The 17194-nt window shown below is 34.4% G+C and overlaps 3 protein-coding genes across 3 annotated transcripts; all 3 read left to right on the top strand.

Annotated features, from left to right (window-relative positions):
• The first annotated feature begins 3604 nt into the window (after positions 1-3604).
• LOC147406701 (uncharacterized) lies at positions 3605-9356 on the top strand. The gene is made up of 6 exons (XM_086434863.1): positions 3605-3897; positions 4052-5677; positions 5833-6435; positions 7386-7930; positions 8019-8586; positions 8687-9356. Exons 2-4 carry the CDS (start codon positions 4654-4656, stop codon positions 7484-7486), a joined length of 1728 nt encoding a protein of 575 aa, XP_086290989.1. The 5' UTR covers positions 3605-3897; positions 4052-4653; the 3' UTR covers positions 7487-7930; positions 8019-8586; positions 8687-9356.
• LOC147406700 (uncharacterized) lies at positions 8668-11316 on the top strand. The gene is made up of 6 exons (XM_086432561.1): positions 8668-9628; positions 9721-10482; positions 10575-10673; positions 10851-10960; positions 11036-11057; positions 11154-11316. Exons 1-6 carry the CDS (start codon positions 8668-8670, stop codon positions 11261-11263), a joined length of 2064 nt encoding a protein of 687 aa, XP_086288687.1. The 3' UTR covers positions 11264-11316.
• Positions 11317-12549: 1233 nt separating this feature from the next.
• Positions 12550-14299, top strand: LOC147406699 (uncharacterized). Its single transcript, XM_086434862.1, has 5 exons — positions 12550-12684; positions 12783-12992; positions 13088-13315; positions 13429-13506; positions 13638-14299. Exons 1-5 carry the CDS (start codon positions 12633-12635, stop codon positions 14099-14101), a joined length of 1032 nt encoding a protein of 343 aa, XP_086290988.1. The 5' UTR covers positions 12550-12632; the 3' UTR covers positions 14102-14299.
• The last annotated feature ends 2895 nt before the right edge of the window (positions 14300-17194 follow it).

Genomic DNA, 17194 nt, shown 5'->3' with positions numbered 1-17194 from the left:
TCAACCCTATTGAATACGTTGAGAGTCAATGGAAGACGCCTCTTGCTCAACATGCCAAGTGACTCTTCGTCGACTTCATTAACCCATGATATTCATACCATGTTTTGTTAGGTTTATAAAATGAAATGTTTGATTAATGATTTAAATAACTTAGAATTGAATAACCAAGATAATTATAGGAAGATCATGAGATCTACTAATTTAAATCATTGATTAATTTGAGTGTTTGTGTTGTAGGGTGAACATAAACTGGTTAATAGATTCAAAAAGATTTGGCATTAAAAGTTTAATATTGTGGCACCTATGATGATGTCTTATTTTATGGTGGATTAGTAGATATTCAGTCTTAAAATCTTATTTTTATATGAATGTATTTAATTTAGAGTAAACTCTCAAATAATTACAAAAGTTTTCGAAAATTCTAAAGTGTTGTTAACGTTGACAAAATTATCATGTATTGTTAACAATTTGATAACATTTTGTCAGTTTTATGTGGTAGTTGTCTCAATGCATGTAACACTTTCGATATTTCTGAAAATTTTGATAATTATTTGGGAATGTATCATTTAATTTACAAAAAATTAATTATTTTCCATCCAAAGACCCAACCTGAATGATTTGGTCGAGTTAGTGAAAGCTTGGCTGACATTTACAATAAGTCATCTAGCTCCGAGTCATCTTGATCTAGGACGAGTTTCTAAACCTTTCAAGGGTCACTCCAAAGAGGATTTCAAATCTAGGGGTGGCAATCTCAACACAACTCGTGAACACGACTAGAAAACAATATGAAGTTAGTGGGTTTGGGTCAAGCCGAATTGGATTTGGGTCATAATAGTGTCAATTCGTCTAACATGATTATTAAATGGGTTAGGTTTGGGTTTTAAGCGTTGACCCGTTAAATTATTCTCTCATTAATGTACAATTTTAAATATATAATCAATTATTTAAGAATTTTTTAAATTACTCATTTTTTTTTCTATAATTTTTTAGAATTTTTTCATAATTCTTTTTTTTTTTAATATCAAATTCTATAAAATATAAATGATCCTTTAAGATATTTTTAAATTAATAAATGGTTAAGCTTTAGTTTGTGAAAGAAAAAACACTTTTCTTAATAAGTTATTTATTTATATTTATATTTTTCATTAAAATCTAGAGGTATGTAGTGTTTGATTCCTAATATTGATAAAATGACCCTAGTAAGATTTAAGATCTTACCCAGTATGTCAATTATATCTCATGTGATAATGAAACACAATTTGCTTAACCAATAATAATAATAATAATGAAAAATACTTTCTTTTCTAAGTTAGTAAGAAAAGTTTTTTTTTTTACCACATGACCTTTATGATTTTAAAAAACATGATCTGATGCCTCATGATTGTAAAAAACAAAATTCTACAAACTTTGAAAATAAGAATTCCAAAGAAAATTATTTTTCACCATTGAACTTAGTTTATGATAAAAAAAGAACTCATTTTTTCAATAAATATTAGAATTTTTTAAATAGGTTATAAATGGGTAGGGTTTGCTAAATTTTCATAATACCCTTACCTCAACCCTTGTTAGCAATTCAGAATGCAACAAAAATCCGATTCGTGAAAAATTCGAGTTATATTCGATTTTAAATTGCAAAAATTCAGTCAAAAATTCAATAAATGAAAAAATATGTAGCTTATGCTTCATACGTGTATTATCCGTTTCATTTCAAAGTTCAAAAATAAAAAACCCAGCCATATGATAGTGATGGGGATGATGAAATTGGTGATGGTGGTGATAATGAGGACATTAAGGTTATTGTTCTATTAATTTTTAAAAGAAGATCAAGGTCAAGGGATAAATCATCAATTTGAAAAATTAAGGTGTAATCTCAAATAAATGTAGATGGTCATGTTATTATTTTTTTATAAATAAAAATGACATTTGTCAGTTAAGTGTGAATTCTTCCAAAATTTTGAAGCATGATAGTTTTAAAATTGACTTGTGTCACATAGTACAACTAACAAGTTTACATTTTGCAACATACAACAAGTTATAAGAGCATTTTTTTTCCCACCAAGATCTATAAAAATCCATAAAATTCATTAAAATTGTGTTTTATTCTTTTCAAACTTAAAATCTATGAATTATTCAGAATAATTTGATAATTCGGAGAATAATAATTTCATGAAAAAAAATAAAAAATTCGTGAATTTTTCAATAATTAAACGGGAGACTAAGGTGTTGTTTGTTAAACTGAAAAAAATAAGTGCTGAATAGCATTAAACGCTGAAACTTATAAGCGCTGAATTTAAGTATTGAAAAAGTTATTTGTTTAGATGTTGAATCATGTTTGTTAAACATTGCTGAAGTTGTAAATTGTTTTTGTTACCCTTACAATCATATTATACATTGTTTGCATGTTTCAAATGCCTATTTCTTATCAAACACAATAAAATATATTATTTTTTATAAAATTAAAATACAATTTATTTTTAAATAATAAATAATACTCAAATCTTCAATTTATAAATAATAATTTCTATTTATAAAAGCCCACAAATTTCAAATTAAAAATAATAATGTCATACAAGTTACCAAAATTTGAAATCAACATTAAAAGAACTTAATTTTGGATGAATAATTTTCGATGGAAATAAAATATGTATAATTATAAAAGCACCCTATGAATTAATAAGGGCAACCCATACCATAGCCAATTTTTTTTGTTTTATATAGGTTAAAGTTTTTTGAATGAGCAAATTTTTAGTGAGGATGGTCTATATGGTCTAGAGATCATTCTCACAAAAAATCAATCCATTTTGAAACTTCTAACTCGACAAAAATAGTTTTCAAAAAAAGAAAAAAAGACGATTTACGATTCTTGAACTTGTTTTAATAGAGTTAGAAGTTTCAGGATGCGCTGATTTTTTGTGAAGGTGATCTCCTCATTGTAGAGATCATCATCATCAAAAATCAATTTATTCAAAAACTTTTAACCCATATAAGACAAAATAATTTAGCCATGGTGTGGGTTTATTAATTTGTGGGGTGCTTATATACTAATGAGGAGATCATTCTTATCAAAAATTAATTCATTCCAAAATTTTTAACCTATATAAGACAAAATAATTTAGTAATGGTTTGTGTTTATTAATTTTTAGGGTGCTTATATACTTGTCCATGAGATATAAGAGGTAATATCATTTTAAGAATAAAGGCATACTTGTCCATGTAAAAAAAAACGAAGTGCTTACCGCTTCAGCATTAAAATAGTGCTGAATTTTTTTCACTTATTTTCAACAATAAGCGCTAAAAATATAAAGTAAACAAACGCGCTATTTTGACAAAAAGTACTGAATTTAATTTTTTTAACAATAAACACTGAAAAATAGCACAAACAAACACTGCTGAATAAAAATGACCTCAACACGAACACAAACATGACCCGATGACCGACCCATTGCCACTCCTACCCAAATCATTAAAGCACAGTTCTTTCTACTAACGGTTGTCGACTAACTATAAAAGCTAACGTTATCTCATACAAACGGTATTTGTCCACGTGGCATTTGAATTGAAAGAAAAAGAAAATATTCGTTTGGGGAATTGAGACAACCGCTCCATTCAAATTCAAAAAAATTCAAACTGTGGGGGAAGACGAAGAACCAAATCTCTCTCTCTCTCTCTCTCTCAATGTAGGGGAATACTTCAAATCCTCTCTCATTTGCTATTTTTTTGTCTGAATTTGTCTGATTTTTCAATTGTTTCTGAAGAAATCTTCAGTAGATCTGAGTTTCAGTGATGGAATTTCACACAATGAAGAGGAAATCTCTTCAGGCTTTGTGCAAGAAACACAATCTCCCTGCAAATAAAACCAATTTGGAGATGGCAGATCTCCTTAGTTCGCTTCTCAAGGTACTCCAAATAACAAACCCTCTTCTCTCACCCTCCTCGTTTTTCTTTCTATATTTTTTTTGTGTGGCTTTTTGTGTTTTTTTTTTTTTGTTTCAGATCACAATTCACAAATAGATATATTAATTTTCTTGTTGCTATTTATTTAATTAAACAGGCGGACGAAAACCCTTCAAAGGGTTCGGATGAAATAGAGACAATAAATGAGTCTAAGATCACGAGAAAGCAATTGAAGAGAGTAACGTTCTGTTTGGAGGACGAAAAGGTTGAATTTGTTGATCAGGAGAAAAACCCAGATGGAAAAAGATCCAGAAGAAGGTCTATGACGATACCCAATTTGGAAAAACCTGACCTGAATCGTAAAGAAACGGGGGCTTCTGAAGTCTCCGACAATGGTCGGGAGAAAACAATTCGAATGACAAGGTGCCGTGCAGCAAAACCAATTGATGGGGAGTTGGGCATCGTAGGTGCACCTACCGCTGAAAAGATGAAGTCTTGTCTTGTTAATAATTCAATTGATGATGTTGAAGTTTCTGAAAAAGCTGATGCAGTAGAAATCGCAACGAGACGATCAAGACGCAATGCTCCTAAACTCGAAGAACCTCCGATGAAATCTGGGCGTGAAGTTTCTAAGCGTAAATCAATTGCTCCTACCAACGGGGCAATGGAAACTAATGAGACAATTGGTAGAAATAAGTTAGGAAGCAACCGGGGGCGGAAATTTTGGAAGAAGTGATTTCTGTAGCTGAAGCTGAAATTATGGTTCAAGAAGATAGTGAAAGGGTTTGTCAAGTTAAAGAGAAAAATCTGAGAAGATCTAGACGAAATGCTTCTAAAGGAGAATCAACTTCCCCCAATAAGGAGATGGGAATTGATGAACCTCTTGGGAAGAAATTGAAAGATCTTGCTCTAGAAGAACATCCTTTGAGGAGATCAAGGCGAAATGCTAGTAAAGATGAAACCAATGCATCCACTATTGGAATGGTGGGTAGTGGTGAAGCTGTCAACATTACCAAGGCATATAAAAGGCAATGTGAGCCGATTCTAGAAAATGAAGGTTTTACAATGAAGAATGTATCTGTATCTGAACTTCCGAGGAGATCTAGAAGGAATGCTTATAGAGATGAACCCATTGTGCCTAACACTGGGTTGGTAGGATTTGACAAGATGGTGCAAAGGAAAGAGCCAGGTACAAATTTGAAGAACCTAGTTGTGGAAGAAGATGTTTCCGCACCCACAACTAGAAAAGGTGAAAAATTCCTACCTCAGCTTCCCCGAAGATCTAGAAGGAACGCTTCAAGAGGTGAACCCATTGTGCCAAATGCTGGTATGGTGGGACCTGATGAGATGGTTCGAGGGAAGGAGTCATGCAAACGTTTGAAGGACCCAGTTGTGGAAGAAGATAATGAAATGGGTGAAACATTTTCAGTTGTGAACAAAGAGACTAGTGTAAATAAAAGTTCAGATGAATTTAAACCCCGTGTTCGGAAGTACTCTCGTGGAAGAAAACGACAAAAAGCTGTGAGCAAGAAAGTTGAAGAAAAATTAGACATTCCAGGTGGCTCTTATGAACCAGTTCTGAGCTGCATTAAAGAGGTTCCTGATGAGGTGGAATCTGGAAGTAGAGTTCGTATGAAAAAGCGAAGTATACCTCTGATGGTGGATCGATCGATAACTACTAGCATAAGAGAAATTAAAGGCCCATTGGAGGTGGAAATGCTGGAAATTGTGGTTCCGGTGGAAGTTAATGATGTGGTTCCCATCGAGCATTCTCATTATCTAGGTAAGTCAAATTCTTAATTCTCTCCTATTTTTTTCACTGTTTTGTTTGTTTGTTTTTAATGCTAAGCATCCTAATCTTTTGAGTTACTATTCACTATCGCTGAAGTTACGATTTAATTTTGAGAATGGTGATAACGTTGGCATATTACATAACAGATAAAGGGATTTACGATGGCAAAGAATTCTCTGAAGATAATAGGTCTGCCAAAACAGTACAAGAGCCCGTTGCCAATGATGATGAGGTCTTTGAAGAAAATGGAGTCTCAAGTGACATATGTGAAGGTGCTTTGGTGGAAAACAAAGAAATGTGTGTACTAGCATTTTCCGATGGAAGTGGAATCACTCAGAGAATTTTGGAGAAGAGTGATAACAAGGGCACTGAACAAATTCACGAGACCACGGATATTTTGCAAATTGCTTCAGAAGACCACCATGTTGGTGTATCAGTGAAGAGGAGTATTGAAGAAGTTGCGGTAGGAGAGAATATAGTGACTTCAGAAGAGTCTGGGAACGAAAATTCCGAAGAACTTGTGGATGAGAAAGAAAATATAGTGAAATCTTACTCTAAGTCAGATGAGTTGGTGGAAGTCACTCCTATGAATCAAGAAGAAATTTCAGAGCTATGCCATGTAATCAGTGTTGATGCTTTGGTTGAAGAAAATTCTGTTGTGCAACAAACCCATGAAACCAGTCAAGTAGATCCCTTTCCTTTTAGGGATATGCATCCTCTTTCACCCATTGAAGTGCAATCAGCCAAAGGTGAGTATCAAAAATAGCAATCATGGTATTAAATTTTGTCATATTTCCACAAAATATACAGAAATATTTCCATTTCTACAAAAGTTAACTGAGAGTTTCTTTATGTATATATTTTGGTGGAAATCACTATTCATTTCACGAAATATTTCGATGAATAGTGTGTTTCGACCAAAACAATCGTATGCTAGCTATAAAAATGTAAAATTTCGATGGATAGTAGTAAACTTTAACCGAAATATCCATATTCATGTTCTAATTAGTTAAGCCATGTTAGTAACTTATTCCTACATATTTAAAAGATAAAAAATATACTACAATGTGAGAATGCTTTTATTTATTTATTTATTTTTATATTGATTATAGTAATGTGCTGTTGTATTAAAGTATTAGTAGTTATGTTACATTATTCTAATTTCTGTATATAGTTGTTTTAGGTGTCGGACGCTTAGATACTCATGCCAATGTCTAACAAAATATTATCAATTTTCATTTCTATAATTCATATAACTGCTTATGGGTCTTGTTAAGGGCACATGTTAAAGTGCAATAAATACACTTTGGAAGTTGGAATCTGTGGGTATTTGGTAAAAAAATATGTTTTCAAGGCATTTTCAGTACAAAATCCAATTTCCAAAGTGTATTTATTGCACTTTAACGTGTGCCCTTAGGGCACACACTAACAAAATCCACTGTTAATTATAATTTGATGACTTATGAGGGTGTTTACATGTATGTTTCATCATTTCCTACGTTTTCAATGAATGCTTCCTCAACATTTCTATTATTTTATAATATTTTCATCATTGGTTGAAATATTTTCACGACATATTTCCATTTCCAAGATGATTGAAATAGACAGTGAAATTGAAATTTAATACCTTGGTAGCCATACAATCCTCTTAGAAGAACACTCAAGACTATTTATGGGGCTCACAATGAAACTTTTATAGGTTTTGTTCCAAGATTTGTGGAAGAAGAGTCTTGTGTGAATGCTGAAGATTTAAGGTTTAACCACAAGGAGTCTCAGGAAGTTGCAAGAGGAAAAAAATAATGGAACGAGCCTTGGAAGAATTAGAAGAAGCTTCAATTGGAACGGAAACCATTCAATCTGTTCATGGAAATCTTGTTTTTGGGGACTTCGAAGAAAACATTGGAGTAACGTCACATTTTGCTTTGGTGCCTGACTTCAAAGATGGTGGAGAAGTTTTGGAAGTGAATGAGCAAGATGATGTAAAAGACAAGAATTTAGAGGTCATGGAAGAGAGATGTGAATGCATCTATAGTGAAATATTTGTAGAAGGGGAGGAGAAAGTAATGTTATTCAATGGCGAGTCGTCTGATGAAATCAAAGAAAGGAAAGAGATTACAGAATCTTTAGTAGAGGAATTTGGCAGGGAGAATGGTGAAGAATCTCCTTCTTTGATTCCCAAAGAGTCCCCAAAATTTCACCCAACTAGTAAAATGAGTGAAGATCACAGTGCACCTGTATCACTAGGTAGCTCTTAACCATTTGAAAGGACTATTTTTCCCTGCTTGTTTTCATTTTTGAGCTCTACTAATACTAAATTATATTATCTTAGCAGATTATGGTCCGAGTAATTTGGAGGATGAAGCAAATGAGGGAGAAGATGCAAGTTATTTGCAACAAGTAATTGCCGAGGAGCTCGCTGATCTGATAAAGGATGCATTTTTGGACGTGAATGGCTGTGTTAATGCAGCTTTAGAAGAGCAGATATGCAAAGATGACAAACTTTCAGATGAGAGCACAACCATGGAAGCAAATTTTGATTTCAAGAGATGTGAAAATCTAGCTGAGAAAGTAGAAAATGAAGGGACTTCACCTCAAATTTCTTTAGTGGAACCTATTGACCATGAAGATTGCGATGACAAGGTTGTAGAGGAGAATTTTGTACTTCTGCCTTAAGGGATCCTCTATCTGACTTCGCCATAGTTGCCGAGGAGACTTCAAAAAGACAAACCACGAAGAAAATTTTAGTTATTTAGATGCTAAAGACATCGAGGAAGGAAATGCCACCATCAATAAACGGGCTGAAACGGTAGAGTTTCTAGAGGAAACTATTGAAGGCGTTCCTCACAAAGTTATTCTTCATCTCAAAGATCTATTGTCAATTCAGAAATCAAATCATCTTGGTAAGTAAAATTATATCTTTTATGACCTTCGGATAACTTAGCAGTACTTATGAAGTTACAATTTACTAGTAAGTATTGACAATGGTGGTTATGTTGGCAGATCACCCAACAGACAAAGAGATTTCAGTAAACCAGGGCATGCTTCAGAGAGATGGTTGCCTATCCAATATGGAGTTCGGAGATTACAATGGTAGTGCCTCCAAGAGGGAAGCAGTAGAATTTGCTGAGGCTGGTGGACCTTCCAAAACAATGGACAAGTCCGCCCTTGATCATGTAATGGTATGTAAAGAAAATGGAGCCTCAAATGGAAGTTTTGAAGTTGGTTTGGAGAAACTTGAGGAAATGCGTGTGCTTGAATCTGATGGAAATGGAATCTCCCAGTCCATTTTAGAGGACAGAGATATCAATGATGAGAAAGAAAATGCAGAGGAATATCTATCTAAAGCCGAAGATATGTTGGTGGATGTCCCACCTCAGAAGCCGGAAGTCCCTTCAGAGCCACACCGAACCTTAGCGATAAGTTCTGAATTTGACGAAGAGGCTGTGGAGATTATAGAGAGAGTGGATGTAATTGTTTGCTCAAAAGCTACTGAAGTAAACGTAAATGAGAAAGAAAACACTGGGAGTGATGACTTTGAATTTTGCAGATCTGTTGAAGAAGTTTCAGTCTTGCAAGATATCGGTCAAGTTGATTCCCTTTCTTTTAAAGATATCGGTGCTCTGTCATTTGTTGAAGTCCAAGCCTCCCAAGGTGAGTATCAAAAGTTGCCAGTTTTAGATTTCAAACATTTTGGTGAAGTTTCTGAAGCAAAGAGGCAGGATGATCTAATAGTAAAGAACGTTGAGATCAACGAAGATAAATGTGAATTAAAATGTAGTGAACAAGTAACAGAGGAGTTGGACAGAGGATGTGCAGAGACGATGAAAAAGAAACTCGATGTTAAGGTTTCCGCTGCAGTAAAAGAAATGGAAGAAAATAAAAAAGCCTTCATGGAGAAATTTTGTGTGGAAGATGGTGAAAAAGCTGCTTCCGTGTCACATGGTAATCTTTTATTCATTTGGAACAAATATCTCTTCACATGTTTCATGGTTTCCTCTTCTCCTGATACTAAATTATTTTCTCTTTCATTGCAGTTGATAATTCAAGTTATGTAGTGGAGGAAGCAAATGAATCAAATATGGAAGAAAACTGTGTAATTAAGGGTTTTGTTGAAGAGGAAAATGATGGGTCTTTGCCAGTAGTTGTTTCAAAGGAGATTGACGATCACAAGGATGGTGCAGTTTCAGTGGTAAATTGTCATGTTTATGGTGTTTTAGATGAAGACATCTGTAAAGATGAAAAGCTTGCAAAGGAGAAAGCAGAGGTGGAAGTAAGTCTTGATTGTGATAGTGGGAAAGGTAAAGTCATGGACAAGGCTGATAATAGAGACTACAAAGACAAGGTTAGAGAAGCAAATTCAAATGGAGAAGCAATTGAAGAACAATTTGGTTATGTGGATGCAAACGATGTCATAGATGAAGCATATTCATTGCGTTCATCAGAATTGTCTCCAGAGAATGGTGAAGAATCTAATGATGGAGCTCTGGAGAAGAAATCGGAAATTGTAAGTCAGAAAGCGCAAGTTGCAAAGGCAAAAGAAAATGTTGAGACATTGCAGCAATTATTGCTCGAAGAGCTAGGCGATCATGATGATCACATGGTGGAGAAAGTTGTTGAGGTTAATGGGAGTAAACATGACCTCATATGTGAAGATTATGAAGCTGAGAAGGCCAACCCATATGTAGAAATTAACAGCTTGACAGAAACAAAAATTCTTGCTGAGGTTTCTCCTTTAAAAACTGAAATGGGTTCAAACCGCTTTGCTGTTTCATGGGCCAACGCGTATTTGTGTGAAGGTTGGTGAATACCTCTTATTTAAGCCTTTTCAAATAGAATTTTATAATTATTGAGAAAACTTGTATGAAGAAAGGTTTCTTTTTTGCTGAAGAGCTTGGTGAACATGATGATAACATGGTGGAGAAAGTTGCTGAGGCTAATGGGAGTGGTGATACTGTTCTACATGAGCCCATATGTGAAGATTTTGAAGGTAAGAATGATAAACGATATGTAGAAATTAACAATTTGACACAAATTAAATTTTTTTCACAGGAGAATGCATCTTTGTATGAAGGTTGGTAAATGCCTCTTCTTTAAACCTTTTCCAACAGAACGTTATAATTATTGAGAAAACTTATATGAAGAAAGTCTCGTTTTTTTTTTTCAGAAGAGCTAGGCAACCGTGATGATAACATGGTGGAGAACGTAACCGAGGCTAATGGGAGGGATGATACTGATTTACGTGAGCTCATATGTGAAGATTTTGAAGCTGAGAAGGTCAGCCCATATGAAAATTTTGCAGAGATTCCTTCAATAACTGAAATGGTATCAAACCAATTTTTCGTTTCACAGGTGAATGCGTCTGTGTATCAAGGTTGGTGAAATGGATTGTATTTAAGCCTTTTAAATAGATGTTGCGTTGTACATGCCCTTTCTAAAAATCTTTTTTTTTGTTTTTTTGGACTAAAAGGAGATGGAGAGTCTAAATTTGATACAGTAGCTTATGAGTTCAGCTGTTCGGAGATCACTTTACTTTCTGGAGATTATATAGGAAAGGAAGATGAGTCTTTAGTCCCATAGTAAGAAGAATGACACCGAAGGTGCTGAAACAGAACAGACGAGAGAGGTTGGGTCAAAAAAGATGTTGCGTTGTACATGCCCTTTCTAAAAATCTTTTTTTTTTTTTTTTGGACTAAAAGGAGATGGAGAGTCTAAATTTGATACAGTAGCTTATGAGTTCAGCTGTTCGGAGATCACTTTACTTTCTGGAGATTATATAGGAAAGGAAGATGAGTCTTTGGTCCATAGTAAGAAGAATGACACCGAAGGTGCTGAAACAGAACAGACGAGAGAGGTTGGGTCAAAAACTGCTCAAATATTCCTCATGGTCAACATTATATATTTATATTGGATTGATTCAAAATGTGGTAAAGCTGCTTCCATGTCACATGGTAAATTTTCTTAATTTAGAAGGAATATCTATCCACTTGTTTAATCATTTTCTCTTCTCCTGATACTAAATCATTTTCTCTTCATTGCAGTTGATAATTCAAGTTTTGAAGTGGAGGAAGCACATGAACCAAACATGGAAGAAAACCATGTCATTAAGGGTATTATTGAAGAGGAAAATGCAGAGTATTCGCTGTTAGTTGTTTCAAAGGAGTTCGATGATCACAAGGACGGTGCAGTTGCAGTAGTGAAAGTGGAGGAAGCAAATGAACCAAACATGGAAGAAAACCATGTCATTAAGAGTATTGTTGAAGAGGAAAATGCAGAGTATTTGCCATTAATTGTTTCAAAGGATTCGATGATCACAGGATGGTGCAGTTGCAGTAGTGAATTGTCATGTTTATGGTGTTTTAGATGAAGAGGGCATCTGTAAAGATGAAAAGCTTTCAAAGGAGAAAGCAGCTGTGGAAGTAATTCTTGATTGCGATTGTAGTAAGTATGTAGTCATGGACAAGGTTGATAATGGAGATTACAAGGACAAAGTTATAGAAGATAATTCAAATGAAGGACAATTTGGTTACGTGGATGCAAATGATGTTGTAGATGAAGCAAATTCATTTCAATCATCTCCTGATAAACTTGATGATTGTGCGGATAACGAGGAATTGGGTGAAGACTCTAATGGTTCTTCTACTGTTTTAGAAAAGGCCATCTGTGGAGATGATAAAGCTTTGGATCAGAAATCTGATGAACAGGAAGCAGAAGTTGCAAAGGTGGAAGAAAATGTGGGACATTGCAGCAATTAGCTTCAGAAGATCTAGGTGACCATGATGATCAGTTGGTGGAGAAAGTTGCCAAGGCTAATAATGGGAGTGATGATGCTGTTGTTCTACATGAGCTCATATGTGAAGATTATGAAGAGAAGGCCAACCCATATGTAGAAATTAACAACTTGTCAGAAATAAACAATTTCTCAGATGTTTCGCCTTCAAAAACTGAAATGGGTTCAAGCCACTCTGCTGCTTCACAGCCAAACACATCTGTGTATGAAGGTTGGTGAATGCCTCTTATTTAAGTTTTTTTAAAATATAATGATATAATTCTTGAGAAAAGTTTTAAGAAGAAAAGGTTTCTTCTTGGTTTTTTGCAGAAGAGCTACATGACCATGATGATAACATGGTGGGGAAAGTAGCTGAGGCTAATGGGAGTGAGGATTCTGTTCCACATGAGCCTATATGTCAAGATTTTGAAGCTGAGAAGGAAATCCCATATGCAAATTTTGCAGAGGTTTCTCCTTCAAAAGCTAAAATTGTTTCAAACCACTTTGCAGTTGCATGGGTGAATGAGTCTTTGTATCAAGGTTGGTTAATGCATCATATTTAAGCCTTTTCGAATATATAAGTCAAATAACATAAGCCCTTTCTATAACCTCCATTTTTTCTTTGGGAGAAATAGGAGACGGAGAGTCTGAATTTGATACAGTAGCTAACGAGTTCAGCCTTTCGGAGATAAATTCACTCTCTGGAGTTAATAGTAGAGAGGAAGACGAGTCTTTGGTCCATATAGAGAAAAATGATTCAAAACCAGAACAGATGAGTGAAGTTGAGTTAGAAGATGCTTTCACAGATATCAACTGGAAGAAAGATTCCTCACACCCTTCCATTGATCGAGCTGTTTATAGAGGTATGCACCAAAATCAATTCTTCATGATCTAATATTATATTAGATAGATTTGAAATGTGGATAATTAACTCTAAAAGCCTAACACCACTGGGTCACGTTGAATTGTTTTGTAGGCAATGATCTCGAATTCCATGGTTTAGATGGTAATACAGGTTTATTTCTCCTGCCTGTTGATCTGTTCGAGGATAGAGGTATTTAATGAACATCATTAATCATATCCATTCTGTTCAACCACATTTATGGTTTTTTTTCATTGAAAAAGTGATAACCAAGTAACTAAGACAATCACTAATGACATGATCCTGTTTTACTGTCTGTGAAGGCAATGGACTCCAAATAAATTCTGTTTTATCAGACAACGATAGTCCCAAAACCAATTCGTTAGACGAACAAGAAGACGGGAATAAATTGAGTTCTCAGAGTATTCCCTTAATTGTTGAAGAGGAGGCCGAAGGACACCAGCCAACATCAGAATTGATTGGAAAGAAAGATGTGGAAGCTAACATGGACGAGATCAGCAATCTATTTACGAATTTGCATCTTTCTTCGGCTCTAAAGAGGACATGTTTTAGAACCACCATGACTCCAAAGACATCGAAGAAGTTATTTGAATGCTCGAAACATGTAAGAATTCTAGCACACGAGACGAAAGAGAACACGCTTAGTGTGAAGAGGGAGCAATCAGCTAATCATCAGGCGGGGAAAGCAGTGGCTAAAAGGCATGCGCTACAGGATTTGCAGAACAGTACAAAGAAAAATGAACGAGTTCAGATCTTGAACAATTAATTGAAGAATTGTTGGGAGAAGCTCCCATGCATAACTCATGCAATTGCATTTATGATTATAAATTTTAACTGACACGTGTTTGTTTGTGACATTTAATCTGGTTATGGACTGCAGTTTTTGTTGAATTCATGGTATTTCAGCCGATACCCAGATATTTGGGATGAAGCTTTGATGAAAGTGATGATCTAATTTATTGTATTGCTAATGGTTTATTGGAATGCTATTTTAATTTTTTCTTGAAGCATTTGTTTTGTCATTTTAACTTTCAGGTAATGCCCCACATCGTTGTTCGTATAGTGTCGATTGAGGAGTTGGTGAGTCACAAGAATGAGTTTGTTTTATGACAAATGGGTCGGGCAAGTGTTTGTTTCTGTAGGATGAACCTGAAAGCCAACCTTACTGTATTTCAATTCAAGTTGGAACTTCTCATAGGATAGTCTACTCTATCCTTGTTTAGGAAACATTTAGGAAAAGTACGAACACCCATAAATACTGACTAGTTGCACACCACCTATAACCAATTGCACTGCACTTAAAACAATTTGTAGACACTCCATTTCGTCTGGATCTAACCCAAGAGCTTTGAAAATCTTGCAGAAAAAGAGTTACGCCTGAATGTCTTTTCCAAAAAGGCTCAAAGGTCCATCAAGAAGAGACCTAAGGCCTCAATGGCCTTTCAAAAAATTGGAATTTATAGTCTGATCATGCCTGTGGGTAACGCAGGGACAATACATTTTTGCCTTGTCCTTAGCTCACCCATGGCCCTCAGTCACCCAAGGACAGGTATAATTTTGCCTTGTCCCTTACTCACCCAAGGACAAACAATTGGGCTGTTATGATTGAAAACTGTGCACTTGAGTGCTCCATGGAATTTACACCTAAATTCCTCTTAATCCTCTATTTTCCAAGAGAGCTCAAGATAATTATTCATTTTTAACCTCATATTAACACATGATTAGCATTTCCTAGGGGATTTTCATGTAATTGGTGTAACTTCTCTTACCTTTGACTCATGGTCCCTTCAAATGGCAATTACCTTCCTATCCCTACTTTGTTGAGATTCAATCTTAAGGTAATTGACCATTAAGACAATCATCTTGTGCTTAATTCAAGGTTATTCTTTAAGAGTTTTATGCAATTTGGTCAAGTTCAAGGGAATTTTCTAGAACCTAAGAGTAATTACTTTTCTACTCTCAAGTTTGTTAAGATTCAATCTAAGGCAATTAATTATAAATGACACATACTCTTAAAAATATTATATGCCATTGCTCCAAATTTTTTTTATAGGACCTTGAATCCATTTACACTTTATTATTTGATCATCATGATTAGTAAGACTTAGAGATGTGAGAATGATTATTAATGACACTTTGATTATGGGTAAACAATGTCATCTATAGATGTTTATTTGACATTACGTTAAACTTGTGGAACTTGGACCTTTACATCTCCAAGAATCTCACAAATGCGTATAAATAGAGGATCTCTTCAAGACAAAAAGAGGAGGCAAGTTTTTGAGTCCCCAAATTCTATCAAATTCTCTTTTTAAAGTCTTCTAAAAACTCCCAAAGTTCTATCCAACTATCTACTCAAATATTTTGAAAACTTAGAATAAGAAGAAAAAGAAGAAAAAGGTGGGAATAAACTTTAATTTTCTGTTTTTGCTAATACCTCCAATCCATTTTCTACCCCCTCACTATAATCTCTTTATTTGTCATTTTCAAGTTTTATTTCCTTGTAATGTAGTGTAGTTTAAGTTCTTATAGCAAGTTTGAATTGAGAGTTAATCCCCTTTGTGGGAGGGTCCCTACCAACTATAAGTCCACTTTTACTTAAGTTTCTTTGGAAGTCTAGCAATCATGTAGTTAAATTCCTATAGAAAATTTGGGTTGAAAGTTAATCCCCTTTGTGGGAGGATCTTTACCAATTTATAAGTCCTTTAAATCCATAATAAGTTCTCTAGAGAACATTTAATTTTTTGCAATTGTCTTTAATTCTTCACTTTACAAGTTCATTTAAATTCCAAGCAAGTGGTGTAGTTTACTTTCAATGGCTAGGGAGTTAGAAAGTAATCCCTCCATATGAGGCCTTTTTCCTGTTAAGTCCATATTAAGTTCTTTAGGGAACATTTTAGCCTCCCATGCTTTGGCTCATTTCATTTAGTTTACTTGCATGCTTGTCGTGAAAGCACTTTGAATGACAAAGGGGCAAGAGAGTAATCCATCCATGTGAGGTAATCTCCCTCTCTAATACCATAATAAATTCCGTAAGGAACCCTTCCATGCATACACCTTTGCACACATCACATATTTCTTCTATTCAAAAAATACAATAGTCAAAGAGTATTATCCTCATGGATTAACATTCACAACTCAAAGCATACAAAAAATAGTCCCATATGGACACATTTAAAACACATTTGCTCACAATCGCTTTTATATCATCTCATGCACACATGCATCTTCTAGTTTCTAATTCAAAAAACTCTTAAAAAAATAGTTTTAGTTTTCATTTGTGGTCAATACATGGTAACTATTAACTTGATGGGTGAGATGAAGGGCCTGACACTTTTCTTGTCTCACAACCGAACTTTCTTATCCTAACCTTCAGGTTAGACCAGATTTGAGTCACCAACTCATTGAAAATTGATTTTCAAAACTGTTTTTATGGTGGCCATTTACATCTTAAACTCTTTGAATGGTGGCGACTCCCAAGTTCATTGTAGATGAGATTTAGACTCATAAACTCGCACAAAACATATTTATACAATTCTCCTTGAACTCCATTTCTATGATTGCACACCAAAAAAAATAAAGAAAAATGTTGAACTTCTTTTTCCTTATTTTTTCAATCATACTTACAAAATTATGTTAAAAAATTTGTGTAAAGAAGACTTAGCTAGTTTTTTATCAGGTTCCTTAAGGGATTGAGACATGTTTCCATCAAAGAAAACCATTTTAACTCAATCAATTAATTAATAAATAGTTAAATATTTTAAAATAAAGAGAACACGAATAGAACTAGGAAGACGAGCAAGCAGGTTATCCAAATGAAGTGCAATTTGTAGGTTAAGAGATATTATATAAAGCAGAA

This window comes from Akebia trifoliata, chromosome 3 (assembly GCF_017979445.1).
Source record: "Akebia trifoliata isolate Shusen 1 chromosome 3, ASM1797944v1, whole genome shotgun sequence".
Taxonomy (NCBI): Eukaryota; Viridiplantae; Streptophyta; class Magnoliopsida; order Ranunculales; family Lardizabalaceae; genus Akebia; species Akebia trifoliata.
This window is presented reverse-complemented; position numbering and strand designations above follow the sequence as displayed.